We start from the raw sequence: 23824 nt of genomic DNA, 5'->3' as shown, positions 1-23824 counted from the left end.
GAGAAATCCATAATGTACACATATATTGTATTTATATTGTATGCATGTATACATGTGCAAGTAAAATACGCAGAAATATGCCCAAATATTGGTATTTATATATATTAGATCAGTTACTGCATATAGCACGCTATAAATATATGACTATAAAAAATACAAATACATAAAACCTAGAGAATAAAACCAGAACCACATACTTGGTGTGTTTCTCATGAGAAGGTGAGCACCTGGCCAAGCAAGATTGTGTCATTCTTTGTATTTGTGTCCCCGGCACCTGGCAAAGGACTGACATATGTAGATGCTTAACGAGCATTTTTTTTACGAGCACTTTGATTGAAGAATCAATTAATAGTTCCAGAGACCTAATTTCCAGACATAGACTTAGAATTGAATTTGCCTTGGGGGGGGGCAACTATGGTTAGGTGACTTGGGGACACAACTAGTAAGTGTTTGAGGCCAGATGGAGTTGTGCTGACTCCAGGATTTACCACTCTCCACTTACAACTTAGCTTCAGTAAAAGGCAAATCCAGGGGTTAACTATGTCAACTCCTTGGAAAGTCCTTTTGAAACTTCAGTTATTTCTTTTTTTTTCTTCCCATTTTCAGTATTCATTCATTTATTTTTTTATTATTATTTTCTTCTGAACTTAAGAAATCAAACCAGCATTTCCATCACAAAGTAAAATAAAAAAAAGACTATCTACATGTAGAGAGTCACAGTCAGTAGGGAAACTCTAGGTGAGGTATAAGACCCTTCAGCCCAGAGGGAACCTGCTAATAATGTCTGTTTCAGCTCCCCACCTCCCCTAAGGGCTCTGGGCCTTCCCAGAAGTCAGGGGGCGGTGACAACCCATGTTGAGATTGAAGCAGTGTGATAGCAGGTGGAAGAGTGATATCAGGTGGCAATCTATGTACAATAGCAAATTGTTTATGTGGTCCACATGATCAGTGTTGCTTTTGTTACCTTATAAAAAGGAAACAGCCCTTGAAATAAAAGACTCCATTTTCCCACCATCCTCAGGAGTCCCGCCTCATCACTTCTCCATTAGGAAGGTATATTTTAATCACCCCGGTGTGGAAGCTCTAGAAAGCAGGATATTTTAATCACCCCAGTGTGGGGGCTCTAGAAAGCAATGGAATGTTTTGTCACCCCAACTTGGGGGCTCTAAGAAAGAAGGACACAACATGAAACAGTCCTGACACATTTTTTACCTCCTAATGCCCTTCCTTGGTATCTAGGTACATCTCATTCTATGTACGACAGTCTCTTTGGATCTCTACTCCCTCCTGCAATGATGGGCTGGAGTTTTTGCCAGTTCTTTCCCCAAAGCATTCATCTCCTCACCCCATTTATAACCAATGTTCAAAAGAAAAAAACATGGATAAGCATTACTCCAGACATTTTAAAGTCACCTTTACTACTGAGAAGTAAAATCGCGATTTCTGGTGTTTCAGCTAACTTTAACACTTAAAACAATTAAAAGAGCTTGGTTGCTAAAGAAAGGAGAAAAAAGAAAAAAAATGACAAAACAGGTAGTTGAGAAAGTGGATGCCACATACAAATCTGCTTGTTTTGTGATTTCGAACGTATCTCATTATTTCAATGACACCTTCTGAGCATAATCAAGGCTCTTTCAGAACAGAAAACACTTGCTTTGGGTATTTTATGCATTCAGAGGTGAATAAATGCAAGCAAATAAGGGAAAATTTGAATATCATGAGAAAACTGGTGGGAGATTAGGACTGCCATGTAGAAGATAGATTAAATGTGTTCTCTGTAGCTCCAGAGGGCAAAAGGAGGAGCCACAAGTTGGAGCTCTGGAGAGGATGTTAGCTATCACTAGGCTAGTACAAAAGTGTAATGTGCTGTCAAAGTGACTGGGGAAAGATAGGACATTTGTCAGGATGGTATAGGTGACATTCCTGCTTCAGGAGTAGATTGCCTCTGAGGTTACCGCCAACTTGGAGGCTACAGAAAGCAATGTCTACACCTACGAGAAGGGAACAAAGACTTGATGAATTCATCACGTTTCATTATAATTTCCAACTCGGTCATCATGGTCTATTCATAAGTGACCCCCCTCCCCAATTCTACAGTGGTTGGGTAATTAGATTTCTGCTAATTAGTGAATAGACTTCAATCATTTGCGAGAACCCATTGAATAATGAGAGATATCGTTCTTACACAGAATCCATTGATGTGTTCAGCTGAAATTCTAGGGTGATAATGCTATGTGTCCCATTTTCCTTACTGAAAAGCCTTTTCTGAGTGATCCTTCCACTAAAATCTTACTCATCCTTGTAGATGCTCTTCAGTACCATCAACTCTACGATGCATACTCCAAGAAGTCATCCTTCTCCTACGTGCTGGGATGCAAGGGACTAAGAATGAACCTCAGGTTTCTGACTCCAAATCCAGTACTCCTTCAGCTATGCTAAGAACTGACCAGGGATCAGTAAGAAATGGATCTGAGGTGAGAAGGAGACAAGAGGAAAAGCTGGCTAGCAATGTCACTCTTTTTTCAAATTCTTATCTATATTTCATTAGTATTCCCCACCCCCATTTACCTTCAAATCATTTTTAACATTTGTTTTTAAGGTTTTTGATTTCTAAGTTCTCTGCCTTAACCCCACCCACAATTAAATAACCACATGTGAAATTATATACAACATTTCTATAAAAATCAAGTTGTGAAAGAAAGCATGGATCTCCTATCCTAATGAAAATTAAAGACCCTCAAGAAAAACTAAGTGAAAAATAAAGAGAGAAAGAGAAAGTAATAGAGAATACTTCAGCCTATATATACACACAGTCAATCCGTTCCTTCTCTGGGTATGCGTAGGATTTTCATAATGAGTCCTTCAGAAGGGATGGATGAGTATATTATTGAGAGTAATGAAGTCATTAACATCTGGTCATCTCAGAATGTTGCTATTACTTTGTATACAGTGTATTTCCCTTTGTTCGTGGGGGACTTACCAGGTTTTTGGTTTTTTTTCCTGAGAGCATCCTGCTCATCATTTCTCACAACAATAATAGTCCATCAGAGTAATTTGCTTTGAAATTTATTTTTACATTTTCTATTGTTAATTATTCCCCCCTCCCATTTATTCTCTCTCATCTCACCCTGTCATTCCTCAAAAGTGTTGTGCTACTGATCACTACCTCCCCCAATGTGCCCTCTCTTTTGTCACCCCTCCCCTCTTCCCATACCCCATTGCTCTCATATTTTACTGCTGGGCAAGACAGATTTCTAAACCCTTATTGAGAATTTACGTCATCGTCTTTTAAGAATTAAAACAACCAAAAGTACAAACCTGTGATATTGTGATGGTAGTTCTCTAGATGAAGCAACCTCTTATAGGAACAGTCCTAAATTAAAAAAAATACAAAATAATCAATTAAAATATATTACACTGACTATAAATCATAAGGTGCAACATTTCATTTCTTTATGTCCTTGTTCAGTTATGTTCACTTGTGTCTGATTCTGTGACTCTATTTGGCATTTTCTTGGCATGTTAGAGTCATTCTCTCGATAATTTTTATATATGAGGACATTGAGATAATGTGAAGTGACTTGCTCAGAGTCACATGGCTATTAAGAGACAGAGGCTAGACTGGAACTCAAGAAGATGAGTCTTCTTGACTCAAGCCTTGGCACTCGGTCCATCGATATATCAAGTTGCCCATATTTCTTTTAGCTTTACTATAATGCAAGATTAAATTATATATATATATATATATATATATATATATATATATCATGCAATATATGTATCCCTTAAGTATATATAACATATGAATGTGTACTTTATTTCATAAATGTACTAGATTTTATATATCTATATCTATAAAGAGAGAGTTCATTATATAAACTGTAATTTTTTACCAATCATTTTCACATGATTATATTAGAAGCAAACATCTATCAAAATATCTTGAGATTGAGGCTGAGAAGAAAGAAGACTTGGAAAGGACATTGTCTTAGAATGATCCAATGAGCTTTCACAGGCAAGTTGGAGTCAGATTTCAGAGCATTGTGTGTGTGGGGGGAGTGGAAGAGGGCATTTTTCTAATAAGTGAAGTGGTTTACAAAGGGATCTGCCCGGTTTCATCATCACCAGTTGGGATGTTCTAAAAACTTTTATGGCCACCAGTTATGGATGAGATAGAGTAATAACATGCTCCAAGAATAGAAAGTTCCTCCTTGACAAAGAACGTGAATTATAAGAATCAAGCACAGGTTTTTCCAAGTTAATCTTACAAAGACCCCCATATCTTAGGATCTCTCAATACCATTCCTTAAATAATCAGGCTGTTTCCTAGAAGATGATAAAAAGTGGTTTAACATTGTACTAAGGTTCTGGGACAAAGTGTGGTAGCCCTTGAGTGGAATGAATCTCAGTCACTTTTGCAATACTCCTGTTTCTTTCATTCAGACAGCCAACTTTTGGAAGATTTGGATGATTTGGAAGAAGTCTAGATGGTTTAGTAGATAGAGTACCAGGTCTAGAGTTAGAAAGATTCATCTTCCCAAGTTCAAATCCAGTCACAAATACTTCCTAGCTATATGACCTTGAGCCGGTCACTTTACCCCGTTTCCTTATCTGTAAAATGAGCTGGAGAAGGAAATGTCAAACCCCTCTAGTGTCTTTGCTAACAAACCAAACTGGGTCATAGAGTTTTATATGACTGAAGGACAACAATGATATGGAACCTCGCACTGAACCAAAAATCCACTTCTAAAATTTCCACTTATTGCTCCAAACTGATTCTCCTCTCTGGGGTCAAGGAGAATAAAACAAACCCTAATTCCAAATGGAATTTCTTCAAACACTTGACAACTACTATAATCTGGCTTCCTTTAGTGTGTCTTCTTAAGCAACATCCCCAGTCCTTTTGTTGAATTGCCACAAGCCTCAGACCCATCTTCTTGATTTCCTTCCTCGGGATGAATGGTTTTAAGGGCCTTCACCATTTTGGAGGCCCTCTTCTTGGAAGCCTTCAATTACTTCTATGGCTTTCCTCAAGTTCAGAAGGGAATGCAATATCCCAGATGTGCTCTCAATGGAGCAGAGCACAGAACAACAGTTACATCCTCATTCTACACATCTGTAGGATGTAGTTTCAGGGTAGGTGGAAAGGCCCAGGGGTTAAGAGTGTTCTGGCAGAGCAGATGGAATTATTTCATAATTGAAAGTTTTCAAGGTGTTTTCTACATAACAATCCTTTGAGGTAAATTCTGCAAGCGGTAATATTCCCATTTAACAGACAAGAAAACTAGGGCTCAAGGAGAGTAACATCATCAGTTGTACAACTAAGATATCTCTCTACTCACATCTAGCTCTTTTGATGGAATCATTATGTTTCATCTTAAACCATGATAAAGTCAGAGAGAAAACAGGCAAAGTTCAGAATGTAGGGGGTAAAATGTAGCTAGAATTTGTAAGGTATATTAAGGTTTTTTAAATTCTTCATAAGTATTCTATTCTCAAAATAATCCTTAGTGGGAGATGTAATTATCTCAGTTTTACAGAAGGGCAAACCGAGGCAGAGGATTTTATCAATTTGATGAGGGTCACAGAGCTGGAAAGGATGCAAGGCTGGGTTTGAATTCAACCGTTCCTGACTTGAAGACCTGGGCTCTGTCCACTGTAGTACCTAGCTCTCATATGCTCATTTAAACCTTTCCATTATCCTTTGACACTCAAAGTTCAAGTCACCCAAGTTTAAATCACTTAATCTCAAAGCAAACAGCTTTGAGCAAAATCTCCTTGGCTCTGGCTCTCTTCACTATAAGAGAGTTGCTAACACTTTGTGGAGAAGAGACACAGGGAAGTTTTCCTGGGAGTCAAGCCAGAGGGTAGACCATGGAAAATCCAAAGGGGACAGGCCCTTTTCCTGGTGCTGTGAATCCCACTGTGGGTCTCCAGGGGCACAGCCTCCTGGCAATTCTTCCCAAGGGTGACTGGCTAGGTCTCTGGGGAAGGTACCATAAAGAACGGTTATTTTACTTTCTCTGAACCACTCGATAATTAATTCTATACTCAACAGAATTCTCTGGATCCCTGTGGAAAACAGGTTTCCTTCAGTCTTTTTTGTGGGATTTCCCCCTACTTTTTATTGCTAAATAAAATTTATTCTATATTTCATGTCATTACCTCAAGGGCTTGCAAAATAAGTTAGTCCTTTAGGGAGCAGGAAAATGTGACAAAGTTCTCAGGGTTTCCCCGGCTAGGTGCGAAGTCGGAAGCAAGAAAGCTTTTTGGAGAGGGCCTGCCCCAAATTGTACCTGCTTCTTCTACTAGAAGAAATCCTCTGGGCCCAGGATAGCTCCCTAGCTCCAGAGGTATAGGAACATACTAATCTTTTAACAACAGCAAAAAGCGGTTGTACATTATGTTTCAGAAATAATTAACCTCAGTGCTTGCTATAAACAACCCACTTGGGGGAAGAATATCGATAATACGAATAGTGATTAATATTAACAATGCGGTGTTCGTGATTAATATGTTATTCACATAACATCGAACCTCAGAAGCCAGAAGACAGTCTGCCCATCACAGGCAATTATAGAGGAAAGGGTATTAGAAATTGGGTTCAGAAAGACCTGGATTTGAATCCCACTTAAGAGATTGCAGCATGACCATGGGGGTCATTAATCTCACAGAGCTTCAGTTTCCTCCTTTATAAAATGGGAATAATAATGCTGGTCATACTTTGTGCTTTTGGGTCATTGTAAAGAAAGCATCTAGCAAATCTCCAAGTATAGTGCCTGGCACATAATAGGTTCTTACTAATCATTTACTGACTGCTACTAAGTAAATGTCTTTCTCTTAGCTGGTCCCCAAAACCACGATTATTCAGCACATTATTATTCAATTGTGTTTCAGCAGTAACCTCCTTTCTCCTAGGCTATCAACTACAAAATCTACAGTTCCGTGAATCTGGGATCGCTCAGCCGTTGTCATGGAAACAAGTTGATGTCTTGCACGAGATTTTAAATTCATTATGGGGGCAAAGAAATAGGAGCGAAGATGAGGAAGAAAAGATTTCATATTCTACAAAGGGAGAAAAAAAGACCTCACTAGCGCACATGCACTGATTATAATTAAAAGTACAAGCAAATGGACAGGTTCTTATGTTTTGGGGGACTAGTCTTTATATTCATCTATATAGAGACTAAGCAGCCAGACACACACACACACACACACACACACACACACACGAGAAGACGCTGAAGCAGAGAAAGGAAGAGACAGATTTTTAGGCAATAATCTTTATATTTAGATTTTTAGAAACTAGGAAGACAATAAGAGACCGATGCAAGAGAAATTTCCAATTTCCACACAACACTTAAAAACACAAAACAGACAAAAATCCCAGCCCAAGGCCTGCTTGGTATGTTGTGAACCTGGGCGGGTCGCTTAAGCTCCTTGGACCTCAGTCCCTTCACGTGTGACATGAGGGTCTTATAGGACATGGGCTCCAAGGTTGCTCTTCACCCTGTCCTATGACTCATGCTGCTTCCATTCATAACCAAATAAAATGAAGCCCTCTTGCTGCTGCAGTATTCAAAGGCTGAACTCCTTCCATTTTCTTTAGTTACACTTGTAAAATTTATTTGAAGACCAATCAATAGTAAAAAGGACAAGTACTTTGAAGTTCTATTGTCAATTCTGTTCTATGAGGCAAAAGTTCTTTCAGCTCGGATATTCTAGACTCCCTTATGGAATAAATATTCTTAGTTATGTGTTCAAAGTTCCCTCCATCTCAGACTTTTTAATCTCTAAGAAAATGCTATTATTTAAAATGCCTTTTTCCACTCCCAAATTTTGCCATTGTTACTGTAAATAATGAAGGGGCTATGGTAAGTTTAGAATCCACAGCATTACTGTGAGGAAAAAGGCCCACCACAAATGCCAAATGAGAATCTGGGGGCTTTGAGGAGGAAAGCGCTGAAGTAAGTCAATATTACACTAAAAGGGCAAGGATCCTGGGTCCTAAGTCTAGCTAAAAGAATACAAAAGCATTAAAAAGCATACCAAAAGTTATATTATAATATAACAAAATTATATTAGGTCAAATAACCTAATGTCATTTGAAATTTTCCCGACAAAAATGGTCTATACTTTAGGGGACTACTGCCTCATAAGAACAAAGTATCTAATAACTGATATGTCTATACTGCTTTTTGCACGAACTGGTGAATTAGGTGGTATTATTATGCTCATTTCATAAACAAATAAACAGAGATTCAGGAATATGCAAATTAAGAAGCCCTCAATCATATCAACAATAAAGAGTGGAGCCAGGATTGAGCCACGTCTTCTGACCAGCCTGGAACTCTTTGGACTCTGCTGCCAGCCACAGGGGATGCTATTTTTCTGTCGTGGTCCTTCTTGACCTTTGCAGTTTCTGACGTTCATCATTCTCCCCAAATGTCCAATCTCTTCTGTGTAAGTTTTTGCCACCTTGCTCTGCCTTGGATCTTGCATTTTCAGCCTTTCTTGGACCATCATTTACCTTATGGGACCTAGTCCTGGGAGTCTCAGCTAAGGATCCTTTCACTTCCCTCTTTAAACCTCTGGATTTAGGTCTGAAGAAAACCATTATCATCCCATGAAGATGGCTCCCAAACCTCATTTCTCTCATGGGCCCCATTCCTCCAATATCACCTGACTGCTGGACGTCACCTCCACATAAATAAGGCTCCTGTGGGAAACTGAGCTTGTCTGTAAAATAGATCTTCACACCCACCCTGACCCCTTTCCCTAACTTGCTTATTTCCCTCTAGAGCATCACCAAGCCAGCACCATTCACTGACACCCTCACGTTGTGGATACTTACTAAATATTTATAATATCCTCCTCAATATCCAATAATGAGTCAAATCTTATTAGTTCTGCCTCTCTGAAATCCCTTGTAACATCGCCCTGGACCTCCACCCACTTATACTTTGCTGTTTTTGTAGAGATATAGAAGTGTTTGCCACTTAATCAAGTTAAGTGACTTGCCCATGATCACACAAAAAGGAAGTGCCCAAGGCCAGTTTTGAGCTCAGATCTTTCTGACTGCAGATTCAGTGCTCTGTCCATTGCACCACTCAGGTGAGCTATCCTTCCAACATTCTACATTTACATTTCCTCCCATCCTAGTGCCCTCTGTTCCAGCACTGCAGGGACCCTACTAGCTCTGACATCTTGTGCTCATAGAACCAGAGAATGAACTCCAGCAGCTCCTTTTACAGTTAAAAATCCAAGACCCAAAGCATCGAGAAGTGTAGTACAAAATTGCTTCTGGCTGAGATGTGGTGTTAGTTTAGGAGTCGTGACAAATCCACGTGAAATGAGAGGAGAAGGATGGTGCCGACTGTAAGAGCCCAGTAGAAAGAAATATGGGACAGCAGAGCAAGCACAAGAGCAGAGTGTGGGGTTTGTGCACTTAGAGTTAAAATGTGCCACACAGGCCACAGATAAATTCCTCAATTTCTACCAGCTAGCAAGTAATCCCAGGTTGCTGCTTAGGACCAATATAAGACAACTGGAGATGACAGCTGTCGTCAGGAACTACTCCTAGAACCTGCCTTTTCCACTGAAACCCAAGGATGAAAGTCAGATCAATTGGAGAATCAAGCAGGGGAAGAAGCTTGTGGTAATAGTCATTGGCCAGGATCAGCTGTTGCTGCATTTACAGTGCGTTAAGGTTTTAAAATACTTTCTCATTTGATCCTTACAAGAACCCAGGAGCTACATATTGTGATTAACACCATGCTACAGATGAGGATACTGATGCAGACAGTGGTTCAGTAACTTGTCCAGGTTTTGCATCTAATAAGTAATGGGGGGAAAAATCTGGTCCAGATCTGTACCGGCCGTATCCCCAGCTTATTGTATAGACAAAGTATTTCAAATTTGGTGTTTGACTTTTCAGTGAATAACCTGAATTAATTCTTTAAGTAGTGACGTATTGATCTCCTTACTGTCCAAGTAACTCTTAACTCTTCTTTAATACTTTAGCATCAATTCAAGTGTGAGAGAAACTTCATTAGCTCCATAGAAGATCTAGTTTTCAAAATAGCTCTCACTGTAGATACTGCCAAGATATACATCTTGTATTTATGAAACAAAGGGGCAAAGGAAAAGTTTTGGATGCAATTCTAAGTAGTTTCAAGTTCTGACTCCACTAGCTTTTACATGACATTTTGGACAAATCCTTTTACTTCCTTTAGCCGTAGTTTCTTTATCTGCAAAAATGGCAGAATGAAGTTCTGGGGGTACAACCAAGATGGCAGAGTAAAGCCAACAAGCTACTCAAGCTCTCCCAGTTTCCATTGAAACCCACTTGGACCTTTGAATGGAGTCTTATGGAATGAGACCACTCTCCAGTTTGAGACAGATTGGAAAAGAAAAGTCAGTCTCTCCACTGGTTAGTCTCAGTCCAGGTCAGATGGACTCTGGGAAAGTTCGTGAGAGGTCTTAATCACAGAAAATCAGCAACCGAGACCTTAGTCCTGGCTCAGTAAAAGAGCAAATCAGTGAGGCACCCTCCTGTCTCAGCTCAGAAGGTAACCTCTGGGAAACCAGACTGTTTCCTGAAAAGAACAAGCAAAGCTATCCCCTTCAAACCCTGGACTCAAAGCCAAGGCTCAGAGCAGCATAGAAAGCTGTGGGAAGCACCCCCTTTGCTCCAAGAGCATCTGATCATAAAAATAAAAAAAAAAGAGTAAATGCAAAAAGAAAAGAAAAGAAAAGGAGCAAGAAACAGAAAAGAACCTTGACCATAGAAAGCTAGCATGATGACAGGGAAAACTAAACCATCAAATCAAATGAGGACAAAATATCCACAGAGGAAATCTCAAAGAGAGATATAAATTAGTCCCAAACCCAGAGAGGCTTCTTGGAAGTGCTCATAAAAGGCTTTAAAAGAAAAAAAACATCCCCTTCAGAAAGAGATTCCCAAGGAAAACCCCAAGGAACATTGTTGCAAAAACCCAAAACTACAATCTCAAAAAGAAATTTACTGCAAGCTGCCAGACAAAAGCAATTTAAATGTCAAGAAACATTAGTCAGAATTATTCAGGATCTGGCAGCTTCTACAATAAAATGTCAAAGGGCCTGGAATCCTATATTCCAAAAGGTGAAGGACCTAGGGTTATAACCAAGAATTAAAGACCAAGTGAGACTGAGCATCATCCTGCAGGGGAGGTGATGGATCTTCAATAAAGAAAGAAACTTTCAATCATTTCTATTGAAAAAAAACAGAACTAAACAGAAAATTTAATCTATGAACACAGGACTCAAGAGAAGCATTGAAAGGTCAACAGGGGAAAATATGTTATTAAAAACAAACTGTTTTCATCAATAGATGGGAAAATGATATCTGTACCTCTTGAGCACTGTGTCTGCCACTAGGATAGACAGAAGGAGGTATCACATGGATGGAGGGTGTGAGTGTGAATGGATTCTGATATAATGACATCCAAAAGAAATTACATTTAGGGGGAGAAAAAGATCTGTACTGGAAGAGCAAAGGGGAGATAAAATGGGACAAATTAGATCACATGAAGAGGCACAAAACAGTATTGCAATCCAGGAAAAGAAGGAAAGGAGATGAACATTGTCTGAAGCTTGATCTCATTAATTTTGACTCCAAGAAGGAATATCTTAATCACTCAGTTGTATATATAAATTTATGTAATCATATAAAGAAGTAGGAGGAGAACAAGGAAAGAAAAAGAGGGGCTGGATAGAAGGGTAAGGAGAAACAATAGGAAAAAAAGGTAAGAGAAAGGGATAGAGTGACAAAAGTTAAACTGGGTTGGTTAAAGCATTTAAGATAAGGGAAGAGGAGTGACAGGAGATAAAGTAGTGGTCAAAAAAACACCTATCAAGGACAGGATAGAAAAAAGAGAACAAAAGTATAATCAGGGGAGAAAATAGGATGGAGGGAAATACACAGCTGGTAATCACAACTGTGAATGGGATAAACTCTCCCATAAAAAGGAAGCAAATAGAGTAGATTAAAAAACGGAATTTTACAATATGTTTTTTACAAGACAAACACATTTGACACATACAGAGTAAAGGTAATAGAACTGAATTTATTATCATTCAGCTGAAGTAAATAAAAAAAAACACAGAGGTAGCAATTCTGATCTCAGATAAAGCAAAAGTAAAAATTGGTCTAATTAAAAGAGATAAGGAAGGACACTAGATCTTGATGAAGAGTACCATAAAAATGAAGTAATAATGATAATAAATGTATATGCACCAAAATGGTAGAACATACAAATTCCTATAGAATTTGTTAAGCCAGTTAGAGGAAGAAATGGACAGCAAAACTGTCTTAGTGATGTACTTCAACCTTCCCCTCTCAGAATCAGATAAATCTAACAACAAAGTAAACAAGAAAGAAAACTATAGAATTTAACAGAATCCTACAAAAACTTGCATATGATAGACCTCTGGAGAAAACTGAAGAGAGAGAGAGAATACACTTTTTTCTTGGCAGTACATGGCACCTACAGAAAAACTGACCATTTATTAGGGCATAAAAACCTCAAAATCAAATGCAAAAATGCAAAAATAACAAATGCTTTCTTTTCAGACCACAATACAATAAAATTATATTCAATAAAAGGCCAGTGAAAAATAATCTAAAAACTAATTGGAAAATAAATAATTTAATCCTAAAAAAAATGAGTAGGTGAAACAACAAATGACAGAAACAATACATAATTTCATCTAAGAGAATAACAATGAGATAACATACCAAAAGTTATGTGATACAGCCAAAGCAATTCTTAGAGAAATCTTTATATCTCTAAATAACGACATGAGTAAAATAGAGAAATAGGAGATCAATGAATTGAATGTATAATTAAAAAAAGCTATAAAAAGAACAAATTAAACTCCCCAATTAAATACCAAATTAAAAAATCTGAGATTCAAAGGAGAGATTAGTAAAATTGTAACTAAGAAAACTATTGAATTAATTAAACTGAGTTGGTCTTATGAAAAAAGCTAACAAAATAGATGAACCTTTGGTTAATTTGATCAGAAAAAGAAAAGAAAAAAAAATCACCAGCATCCAAAATGAAAAGGGTGAACTTACCACCAAGGAAAAAGAAATCAAAGCAATAATTAGGAGCTATATTGCTCAACTGTAAGGCAGAAAGTCTGAGAATCTAAATGAAATGGATGAATCTTTACAAAATTATGAATTGCCTAAATTAACAGAAGATGTAATAAATTTCTTACATAGGCTCATTTTAGAAATAAAGAAGTTGAACAAATCATTTAACAAATTCCCTAAGAAAAAAACATTTAAGGCCAGATTCACAAGTTAATTCTACTACACATTTTAAACAATTAATTGCAATATTATGTAAACTGTTTGGAAAAATAAGGAAAGAGTTCTGCCAAATTTCTTCTATGACACAAAAATGGTACCGATACCTAAATCAGGAAGAACCAAAACAGAGAAATAAAATTACAGACCAATATCCTTTATGAATATTGATGCAAAAGCTTTAAATAAAATATTAGCAAAGAGATTATAGCAACATATCAGCAGGATAGGACTAGTGGGATTTATACCAGGAATGCAGAGCTGGTTAAATATCAGGAAAACTATTATTACAATCAACCATATCAATAACAAAACCAACAGAAATCATTTGATAACCTCAATAGATGCAGAAAAAGCTTTTGACAAAACAGTACTCATTCCTTTTTAAAAGACTAGAGATCATAGGGATAAAGGCACCATTCTTAAAATAATAAGCAGTACCTATGTAAAACCAACAACAAGCATTATTTGTAATGGAGAGAAGCTGGAGAAATTACCAGTAAGATCAGGGGTGAAACAAGGATGTCCATTGTCACCAGGATTATTCAACATTGTGGTAGAAATGTTGGCTTTAGCAATAAGAAAAGAAAACCAATTAAAGGAATTACAATAGGCAATGAGAAAATAAAAATACCACTCTTTGCAAAGGATATGATGTTATACTTGGAGAATGCTAGAAAATCATCCAAAAACATACCGGAAATAATTAGCAGCTTTAGCAAAGTTGGAGGATATAAAATAAACTCACAGATCATTAGTATTTCTATATATTACTGACATAAGCAAGAGGTAGAAAGAGAAATTTTCTTTATACCAATACAACAAAATATTTGGGTGTCTATCTGCCAAGCCAAACCCAAGAATTATATGAACATAATTACAAAACACTTCTCACACAAATAAATTTTAATCAACTGCAAAAATATCAATTGCTCATGGGTAGGCTGATCTAATATAATCAAAATGACAATTCTGCCTAACTTGATCTATATGTTCAATGTCATAAAATGCCAAAAAAAATTATTTCATAAAACCAGAAAAAAAATAACAATTCCTGTGGAAAAAACAAAAGGTCAAGAATATCAAGTGAATTAATGAAAAAAAAAAAAGTATAGTGGCTTCGCAGTATCAAACCTAAAACTATATTATAAAGCAGCAATCATCATTTGTACTAGCTGACAGTGATGGATCAACAGAATAGATTAGATATAACACTATATTCAAGGCCTACAGCAATGTAGAGTTTGACAAACCCAAAGATCCCCATTTCTAGAGTAATAAACTCACTATTTGACAAAAAGTGCTGAAATAGATTCCCTTTTGATAAAGATTCCCTTTTGATAAATAACTGGCTACATGAATCTGGGGCCAAATCACTTCACCTCTCAATCCTCCAGTCACCTCTCCAGAAGTCTAAGTTGAAGAGAAGATGCAGAACCATGTTTCAGGAAGTTTATCACTGAGAAGTGTCTACACCAGAAGAGTCAAGCTCACCACCAACCAGCTGCGAATGGCAAAATTCCCGAGGACATACAAAGCAAATTAAAATATAACTGGAAAATGCTGAACAAACTACGGAAAAGTACAACAGAAATGATGTCGATTGGTTATTTTCTAAGTGAATTTGTGCTCTACAGAGATCTGTTTCGATTTGACTTTTATATTACTGATCTGTACTAATGAAATCAGAAGTCAGAAAAGGAAGCAAAAGAGAGTGAGGGAGCTGGGAAGAGGGAGGGGGAGAAGGATAAACCAAGGGGCAGTAGAATAGGGTCAGGAAGACAAGAATTTGGGTCCTGCCTTTGAACATTCTAGCTAGATGATTGATTCTAGGTAAGTTCCTTGAGTGTGTCCCAAACAACTCTATAAACGTGTAAAAGGTGCCCATCTGCAAGGATACTGGAGGTCCCTTCACTAGGAATTCCCTGGCCCCGAGAAATCCTAAGCCTAGACCAACAAAAAACCAAAAGGAATCAAGTAGAGCATTAGATACTTAGAGAGTTCAGAAAAAAACTCTAATTTATGATGATGATCATAGATTTTAGAGCTGGGAAACAAAAATTCCTAAATAGCAACTAATTCAATCTCCTTATCTTATATGAGGAAACAGGCACAGAAGCAGAATCAGTTCTCTACACACACACCCCTACACACACACACACACACACACACACACACACACACCCCACCATCATCATCATCACTCCCCCTCTACCGTAGACTTGAGGGACTTGGCCCATCACCTTGCCCCAAGGCATCTATCTCCACGTCCCCCCCACCCCACCCCACCCCAGCTAGCTCTGGCGGAGGTCCTGGAAGGGCGAGCCTAGTCCTGCCCCTTCCCAGGCTGAGGGTGTGGAAGTGACAGGCGGGCTCCCCTCTGCGTGCCAGGCAGCAGCCGCCTCCAAAGCAACACTGTCCGCCGGGACCTGCTTGTCCCAGTCACTCTCCCAGATTACACAAAGTCCCTGCGGAAAGAGAACAAGTCAAACTTATAAAGAAGCTGAGGCCACGTCTCGGCGCCTGCTCCGGGTGCTGGAAGCCTTACCTGATCTCCGGAGGGGCCAAGAGCCGGGCGCTTTGCCAGGGGGGGCCCTCCGTCCGCAGGGTGCCAGGGCGGGCTGCAGGAACCCAGGCAGGACGGCTGGGGCAAAGGGGAGCTCGGCAGAGGGGCCCCCGCGCCTGCCGGGTAGGAGGGAGCCCGCGAGGCCCGCGCCGGCAGCTGCCAGACCAAAACTAGAGCCACCAAGTTGGCAGCCCACGTCCCCGGCCCGGGAGGCGGCCAGAGCCCCGGGGGGCGGGGGGGCCTCATGCCGGGCCGGCCCCGGGGAGCCGCGGCCCCCCGGGAGAGGCCTGGCCCGCATGGCTCCCCATGAAGCACAAGGGAAAGAACTCCCAAGTTTCCAGGGAACAAGGAGGGGAAGAGTGTTAGTCCCGACCCAAAGCCTCCCTTCTACTGAGCATGCTCAGTCCCTGCAGGGAGGGCAAACTTGCACCAAAGGCAGCGCTCCGCTCCACGGCTGTTCCCAGAGACAGGGAAGGGAGGAAGCCCGGACATAGGCGGGAGAAGCGTCCAGTGCTTCCCCCGGCCCGAAGGGAGCGCAGCGGCCCGGGCGGGAGGGAGCTGGGAGGCCAGGGGCCAGGTCCCGCGTTTCCCCGGGGGAGACCAAGATCCTGGGCACCAGCTGCGAGTCACAGGATCCGAACTGGGATCCCCGAGGCCAGAGCGCGGCATCCGGGGCGGACACTGTCAAATCCCAGCCCAAGCTACTTGGGGCAAATCGCTTCTTCACACCCCCGAGCCCCAATTTCTCAGCTTTCGATGAGGGAGCAGAACACAAGGTCTGAAGGTCTCCCAGCTGAAGGGCGGGAGACTCGGTTTATAAATGAGGAAACTGAACTCAACTTGGGAAATTGGCGGAATAAGGGACCAAAATGACCAAGGGGTGGTCTGCTCTTTCCAGTAGCTTACATTTATGTGTCTCACACTTACACAAACACAACACACACACACACACACACACACAATCATAGTGCATTTTTTTTTAACTTAAGGAAGCTTAAAAGGGAGCAGCACTCGGACTTTGGATCTGCCCTGTACATGTAGGTATACAGAGACCCCTTTACTAATATGTATTTCTACACATTCTCGATGTGCTAGCACAATCTGGGTTTTAAATGAGGCTTTTCAAAAAGTTTTGTTCTTGGTGGTGACTTGGATGGTTTGATTTGGGCTCAGAAAGGAGATCACTATGTCTATATAACTAATGAAATATGGAATGCTATATGAGGGGCAGTGTGTGGGAGCAGAGAGAGCCCCAGACTAGAGAATCAGGAACCCAGGTCATGCGGCCCGGGGGAATTTGGAGTTGGAGACTCGTATTAGAATCCTGTGCCTGCCATTTATGGCCTGTATGAACTTCAGTAAAACCTCTTACTTCTGGAAGTTTTGTTTTCCTGTAAGCTGCAAAGTGCCCAGGTTGGTCAAGATGATTTCTAAAGGCTCTTCCAGATTTAAATCTATAATCACACTTTGTTTCAGAGCTATTACCCAGGGTCTGAGGAACAGGTAGCTTTCCTAAGTCTCCCTTCTCTACTACAGTTACTGCCCCCCCCCCCCAGGTTCCTTTAAGTGCCAATTAAAATCCCACCTGTGAGCAACCAGGTGGTGAAGCCGATACAGTGCCTGGCCTAGGGTAAGGAAGAATCTCCCCGAATTCCAATCTGGACTCCCACACTAGCCCTGTGCTCGTGGGCACCCTGCTTGCCTCAGTTTCCTCATCTGTCAAATGAGCTGAATGGCAAACCATTCTCTTATTTTTACCAAGAAAATTCCAAATGGGGTCATGAAGAGTCAGACATTACTGAACAAGAGCAGAAGGCTGCAGTGATAGAAAAATTACTCATTGAATTTCCGGTTTCTCTGACTCAACTAATCAGGGACAACGTAAATGTTGCTCCATTCCCTCTCTTAACCAAGTCCCTGCTCATCAGAGGCAAGGTGCTGTGGTCCCCAACCCACAGATTCCATCCTCCCAAGGAGCCCAGCTCCCTCTATCAGACAACTGAAGGTCTGTTTGGATGTGACCCATAACCTCACAATTGCCTCCTTCTTCGATCCCCACTATGACAAGACCAGGGTCTTATGCCAACTCTCACTTTGTGGCCTGAAAGTCCCCTTGCTATCATGACAACCAGCGCCTACCTCCAGGGCAGGAAAGCCAGGAGAAATGATCAGTAATAGCAGCAGCCCAGAAATAGTGGGCAAAGTCCAAAACCTTTGATCGGCACACCTGTTTCCCAAATTCTGGTCGTATTCAATCTCTTATGGTCCATCTCCTCATCAGTGAAATGAGAATTAGAAGTCAGCGGCCAAGACTCTTTCTAGGTCTAATTCTTACCTCTTTTCCACTATGAATTTATAAGGAATAGGTGGCTAAGAAAAAGATAGCACAGGGGAGATGTCACCAAAATCTGCTTCCAAAGAGCAGTTGCCCTTTCTCCTGCTCTCCTCAGCTCTATCACCTAAAGCAAGAATTCTGAAACGGTGGGTCACAAACCCATATGGGCTCATGGGATGAAACGTGGGCTTCACAAAATGACGATTCAGGAAATGTTTGTAGTCCTATTTCCTTTACCTTTGTATCCCAGGTTGTGCAAAAGATTTTTTCTGTGAAAAAGACTTGCTAGTGGGGAAAGTTTGGCGTGATCCAGGGCGGAGGCTGCCTTTCACCCTTCCCCTCAACCCCTCTTCTTTCTACTTAGTCATCAAACCCAGCTTCTGAGGTCCATCTAGCCTGAGCCTCTTGGTCAGAAGATTTAAAGCTAAAGGGAAACGGAGATTCATTTAACTTTCTGGTTTAGCAAAAGGGGAAACCGAGTCCCAGAGCTGTGATGTGCTTTTGTTCTGAGGCTTCCCCAGAAGCAAATTGCAGAGCTTAAATTAGAAATTAAAAATTAGAGAGAATCTCTCTCTAAACCCAAGGCCCCTTAAGGGTACACCCAAGGCCCTTTCACATAGGATTTGAATATTAGATCTAGGTTCCTTTTAGATCCCAGCTTCCCAAATTACTTCTCAGAGTTCACAGAAAAGACTTTGGGAAGTTGTTACTGGGCATGCTCAGAAGGGCAGAGTTTTGGTTGCAAAAGGGTCTGCTTGGTCGCCAGTACTGACTCCTCCCTCTCCCACCCCAGAGGGAGGGAGAAAGGGGGAGAGAGGGAGGAGGTGGAGGATGAGTCACAGAGGAAAGTATGCCGGGGTCTGCCTGAGCACAGGCGGGATCCGCAGGCTGTAGGGGCCGGGAACAGCCAGCCCCCCTCCCCTTGGGCACAGCTGCTCAGGGCTTTGAGGGCTCCGGGGAGGGAAGGGATGCGCCCCCGACACTCCCCCATCTGGGCTGCCCGCTCTGGAACAGGCTCAGGCAGCCGCGCTCCTCTCCGAAAAGTTGCAAACAACTTCTCTGGAGCAGGCGGGGGAAGGTCTGGCGCGAGGGAGACGGAGGAGGGCAGCGATCCGGCCCTGGAAGTCTCCTCATGGCCCAGGCCGAGGCGCTCCCCGGCGCCTGCCTGCGGGACATCCCGCTGCACTTCTGGGCAGAGTCCCTGCAGGTGGTCCCGGCTCTCCTGGCGCCAGCGGTGGTTCTGGGGGCCGCCCTGGGCCTCGGCTGTGCGCTCCTGCTTTGCGTCTACGTGATCAAACCTCTGCTCCAGGAGAAGGTAGGTCCCCCGGCACTTTGTTCTTTCTGCCCACAGTCTGCTCCTCCCCACTGGAGCTTGTAGTCCTCCGTGCAGGGGCCGGCTGCTCGCCGTGCACTGAGGCGGGGGGGACCTCGCTCCCAGTGACTCGGGGTGGGGACCCCGCTCCCCGTGCACATCTGCACCTCTGGCTGCCCAGAAAGTTAGTGAGGACTCGGGGCTTGCTCCGACTCATAAGTAGTGTGTGGGGGCTATATCTGAGCTGATGATTTCTGGATTCTCACCATCCTTCTGTCTACTCTACGTCAATGTCTGGATTTTGGTGGTGCGGCAAATGCCCTCCTTCGGACTTGGTATAAAGGAGTTCAAAACAACAACAACAACAAAACCAAAATAAAACAACTTATTATTGCCCATGTCCTAGAGCCATGGAGACTCAAGAACATTAGATCTGCAAAGTACCCTATGGGATCCAATGCAGACCCCCAATTTTACTAATGACAAACTGGAAGCTAGCAAAGGAAAGAAGCAATGCTTTGCAATGGAAAGAACATTTGAAGTTCAAATGCACCCAAGTTCCCGTCTAGATTCCTCTGCCTGTAAGCTGTGTGACACAGAGCACATCCCTAAAGGACCTTTGAGATACCTTGGAGATCATGTGTTTTAGCCTCACAAAATCTAGCACCCTATCTGCTGTGTCCTACTGCCCTCCTCATCCATATAATGAAGATCATGGACCAGCTGTATCCTGCTGCCCTCCTCATCCATAAAATGAGGAACATGGACCAGACTCGGGATCTCCTAAGGTCTTGGGCTGCTTTATCATAACTGGCTTTTATGTGTGCAGTTGTTTATATTGGCAGAGCCACTTATTTCATCTCTTTTGAATCTATAAGCACCCTGCCAAGTAAATGCTACAGAGAATTCTCCCCCTTTTACAGATGAGGCAATTGTGAATTAATTTCCTGGCCATAGGTATATGACTCACAGTTATGGTTTGTGCCTGTGGTCCTGCCATGTCTGGCAGAACTCGCACTCAGTTCTCTGCTAACCTCCAGTCCCATTAAATTATCCTAACTACCAGCTCCTTTGAGCTAAAATTACTTAATTTTTTAAATGACAATTGCGTTAATTGACCTAAGGTCACACGTCTGTTGTCTGAGGCCAGATTTGATCTCATGAAGAAAAGTGTTCCCACTCCAGATGCATAATTCTCTCCATTGGGTCATCTAGTTGCCCCAAGTTTAATCTTTATTATTAACATTTACTTCATCACTCTTAAGTCAAAACAATCAACACAATATCTCAAGCCCCAATTTGGAGCTTGCCTATTTCTAAAGGATAAAAGCTCACACAGAAATTTCACAATTAACATGAGCCTATGAAGACTGACTTGAACACCCCTAAATGCTATCATAGTTCCTTTGAGTCAGAGGAAAAAAAGCATATGTGGGGACAGCAACTCTTCAGACTCTCCTTGGCCTTTGTTCCCCATTCTTACTAGGCAGAGCCTGGAGTTTCTGCTTCTTCACTTCCCACCAGCTCCTCGGGCCCTTGGAGTCAGGCTCAAACTACTCCTCCCAAACTGCTCTCTCCTGGTTTCCTAGGGACATCTTGACCACTCACTTGAAACTGATCTCTTTGGCTTAACCACCAAATTTCTTAATTGCTGCTGGTCTTTTCTCCACTCTTCTGTAACCCCTGCCATTATTCTCATCCACTCCTTCCTTGGCTTTCATGTCATTGATCTTTCCTCCACCTCTTCCTCATCTTGCTCGGAGTGCCAAGAGTGAGTTTCATTTGCTAGGTCACCTTCTCTTAGTATGGGGTCCTTTAAGATTCTGGCCATTGTTTGTGTCTTTCTAAAGTTTCTCTTGGTGGTTGCTTTTGTTCAATGATTAATTCTAGACAGAGGACTCCCAACCTTCCAATCCATCCCTAATCTCTCTCCCAAGCTCTAGCTCCACATAACTGCTTGCTCTATAACAGTGGTTCTCAAACTTTTGTTCTCAGTATCTTCATGTTGTTAAAAAAAAACTTTCGAGGATCTGTTCAAAGAGTTTTTCTTCACATGGGTTATATTTATAGCTATTTACTATATTAGAAATAAAAAATGATTTTGAATTTGTAGACCCTCTGAAGGGGTTTCAGAGACCCCAACAATTCTTTGGACTACACTTTGACGACCACTGAAATAACCTGAAGGTATTTCAAACTCAACATGGCCAAACTGGAATCCATTATTAGGTTTCCCTCTGAAGCTCTTTCTCCTCCAGTCTTCCCTATTTCTGTTAAGAACACCACCATCCTTCCAGTCTAAATGTTGGCAATCTTAATCCAATTTTTAAATCTTCTCTCTCCCAACCTCCCCTGTCTGAGTTTATCAACTGAGCACTTGAATGCATTTTCCTACCTTTTTGCACGTCTTCTCTCTGCTGACACAGCCCAGCTCTTGAGTTCAGACCCTTTTGCTTCTCACCCAGACTTTTGAGAAAATCTTTAATTGGGCTCTCCACTTCAAGCCCCTCCCCTCCCTCACCTGTCGTGTAGCCTCTAATGATCTTCCCAAAACAGATTTGTCGGTATTTTGCATTTTCCTTCCTCAGAGCTTTGATGGCTCCCCTCTTGCCTCTAAAGTAAAATACAACCTTCTGGCCTGGAAGTTAAAGCCCTTCAAGATCTGGCTCCCTCAATCAACTTTCTAAGTGGTGCATTTACTTCATTTCACTTTCCTCTCATTGTGCTCCAGTTAGACTTTCTTTTTGGCTCCCTTCCTACCTCTATGCCTTTGGCCAAGTTGACCCCATACATTGGAATGCTCTCCCTGCCCCCTCCCTTTGATCTTTAGCTAATTGGAAGCTCATCTAGATGCCACATCCAAAGCTGCCCCTAGTTGTTGGGATTCTATCCTTCCTCAGACCTGATTACATTGTTTTCTTCTATGTGAATATTGTGTTCATCAGGCGGACTCTTGTTAATTTGTTTGTTTGTTTGTTTCCTTAACACTTAACATAGTGCGATGTACACAATAGCTGCTTATTAAATGCTCATTAAGGTGCATCAGGCCTGTGATCAGGGAGACTCATCTTTGTGTGTTCAAATCTGGCTTCTGACATTTACTGTGTGACACTGTCTCAGTTTCCTCCAGCTGGAGAAGGAAATAGCAAAATCATTCCAGTGTCTTTTCCAAGACAATCGCAGATGGGGTCCCACAGAGTTGGGCCCAACTGAACAATTTAAATTTCAATAATTTTATAATTTCCCCAATTACATGTAAAAACATTTTAATACGTATATTTAAAAAATTTTGTTTCCAAATCCTCTTCCTCCATCATCCGCTTTGAGAAACAAGCAGTTTGATATAAGTTATACCTGTGTAGTCATGTAAAATGTATTCCCATGAATAACATAAGCTCCACCCCTCAAAAAGATAAGGACTAGGGATAGCTAGGTGGCACAGTGGATAGAGCACCAACCCTGTAGTCAGGAGGACCTGAGTTCAAATCTAACCTCGGACACTTAATACTTCCTAGCTGTTTGACCCTAAGCAAGTCACTTAACCCCAATTGCCTCAGGGGAAAAAAGATAAGGAGTATATTGATTATATACATATATATATGACATTATGTAAAACATATCTCCATTAGCCACGTTGCAAAAGAAACATGTAAAAATATTAAGGAAATTTTAAAGAAAATATGTTTCAATTTGCATTGAGAGTTTGTCAGTTGTCTCTCTGCAGATAGCATTTTTCATGATAGGTCTTTGGAAACTGCCTCTGATCACTGTTGTATTCAGCATAGCTAGATCTTTCACACTTGCTCATCATTACAATATGGCTGCTCCTGGTTTTGCTCACTTCCCTTTGCATCAGTGTAAGCAAAGCTTCCCACTTTTATTTTGTTTTTCTGAAACCATTCTAATTGATATTTCTTAAAGCACAATAGTATTCCATTATGATCGCATCTCATGGCTACAGTTACCTTCTGAAAGCTCTTTTAGCCCAAGAATATAAATCTGAAAATGCTTTTCTTTATTCTCCCTCTATTTGTCAGAATGGCATAGAGCCAGTTGCCAGGATCTCGATTTGTTTTTAATATTAAGCTTCAAATGAGATTTTTTTATACTCTTTCACCCTAATCTAGAAGCTTTTTAATTCTTCTTCACTCTATGACACTTTATCATCTGCATATCAGAGATTGCTGCTATTTCTCCTGGCAATCTTAATTCCAGTTTATCATTCATCCACCTGGGATTTCAGATGATGTGTCC

General features: G+C 41.2%; 2 protein-coding genes across 4 annotated transcripts in view; one reads left to right on the top strand and one right to left on the bottom strand.

The window, feature by feature from the left end:
• Positions 1-16341, bottom strand: part of EVC2 (EvC ciliary complex subunit 2) — a 157463-nt gene extending 141122 nt beyond the window's left edge. The window contains exons 1-2 of one of the 2 annotated variants that reach the window (XM_031943199.1): positions 15906-16341; positions 3319-3373 (exon numbers count right to left, since the gene is read on the bottom strand). In XM_031943199.1, coding sequence (XP_031799059.1) covers positions 3319-3373; positions 15906-16169 — 319 coding nt within the window. In that variant the 5' untranslated portion in view covers positions 16170-16341. Of the gene's footprint in view, positions 1-2293; positions 2470-3318; positions 3374-15905 lie in introns of those variants that run through there. The other variant, XM_031943200.1, reaches the window with a different exon arrangement.
• A 2716-nt stretch (positions 16342-19057) lies between these two features.
• The window catches only part of EVC (EvC ciliary complex subunit 1), a 107384-nt gene continuing 102617 nt past the window's right edge, over positions 19058-23824 (top strand). For both annotated transcript variants that reach the window (XM_031943804.1, XM_012552338.3), the window contains exon 1: positions 19058-19573. In XM_031943804.1, coding sequence (XP_031799664.1) covers positions 19391-19573 — 183 coding nt within the window. In that variant the 5' untranslated portion in view covers positions 19058-19390. The remainder of the gene's footprint in view (positions 19574-23824) is intronic.

Source organism: Sarcophilus harrisii, chromosome 6 (genome assembly GCF_902635505.1).
Source record: "Sarcophilus harrisii chromosome 6, mSarHar1.11, whole genome shotgun sequence".
Classification (NCBI taxonomy): Eukaryota; Metazoa; Chordata; class Mammalia; order Dasyuromorphia; family Dasyuridae; genus Sarcophilus; species Sarcophilus harrisii.
Note: the sequence above shows the minus strand (reverse complement) of the source record. Positions and strands in the feature narration are given on the sequence as shown.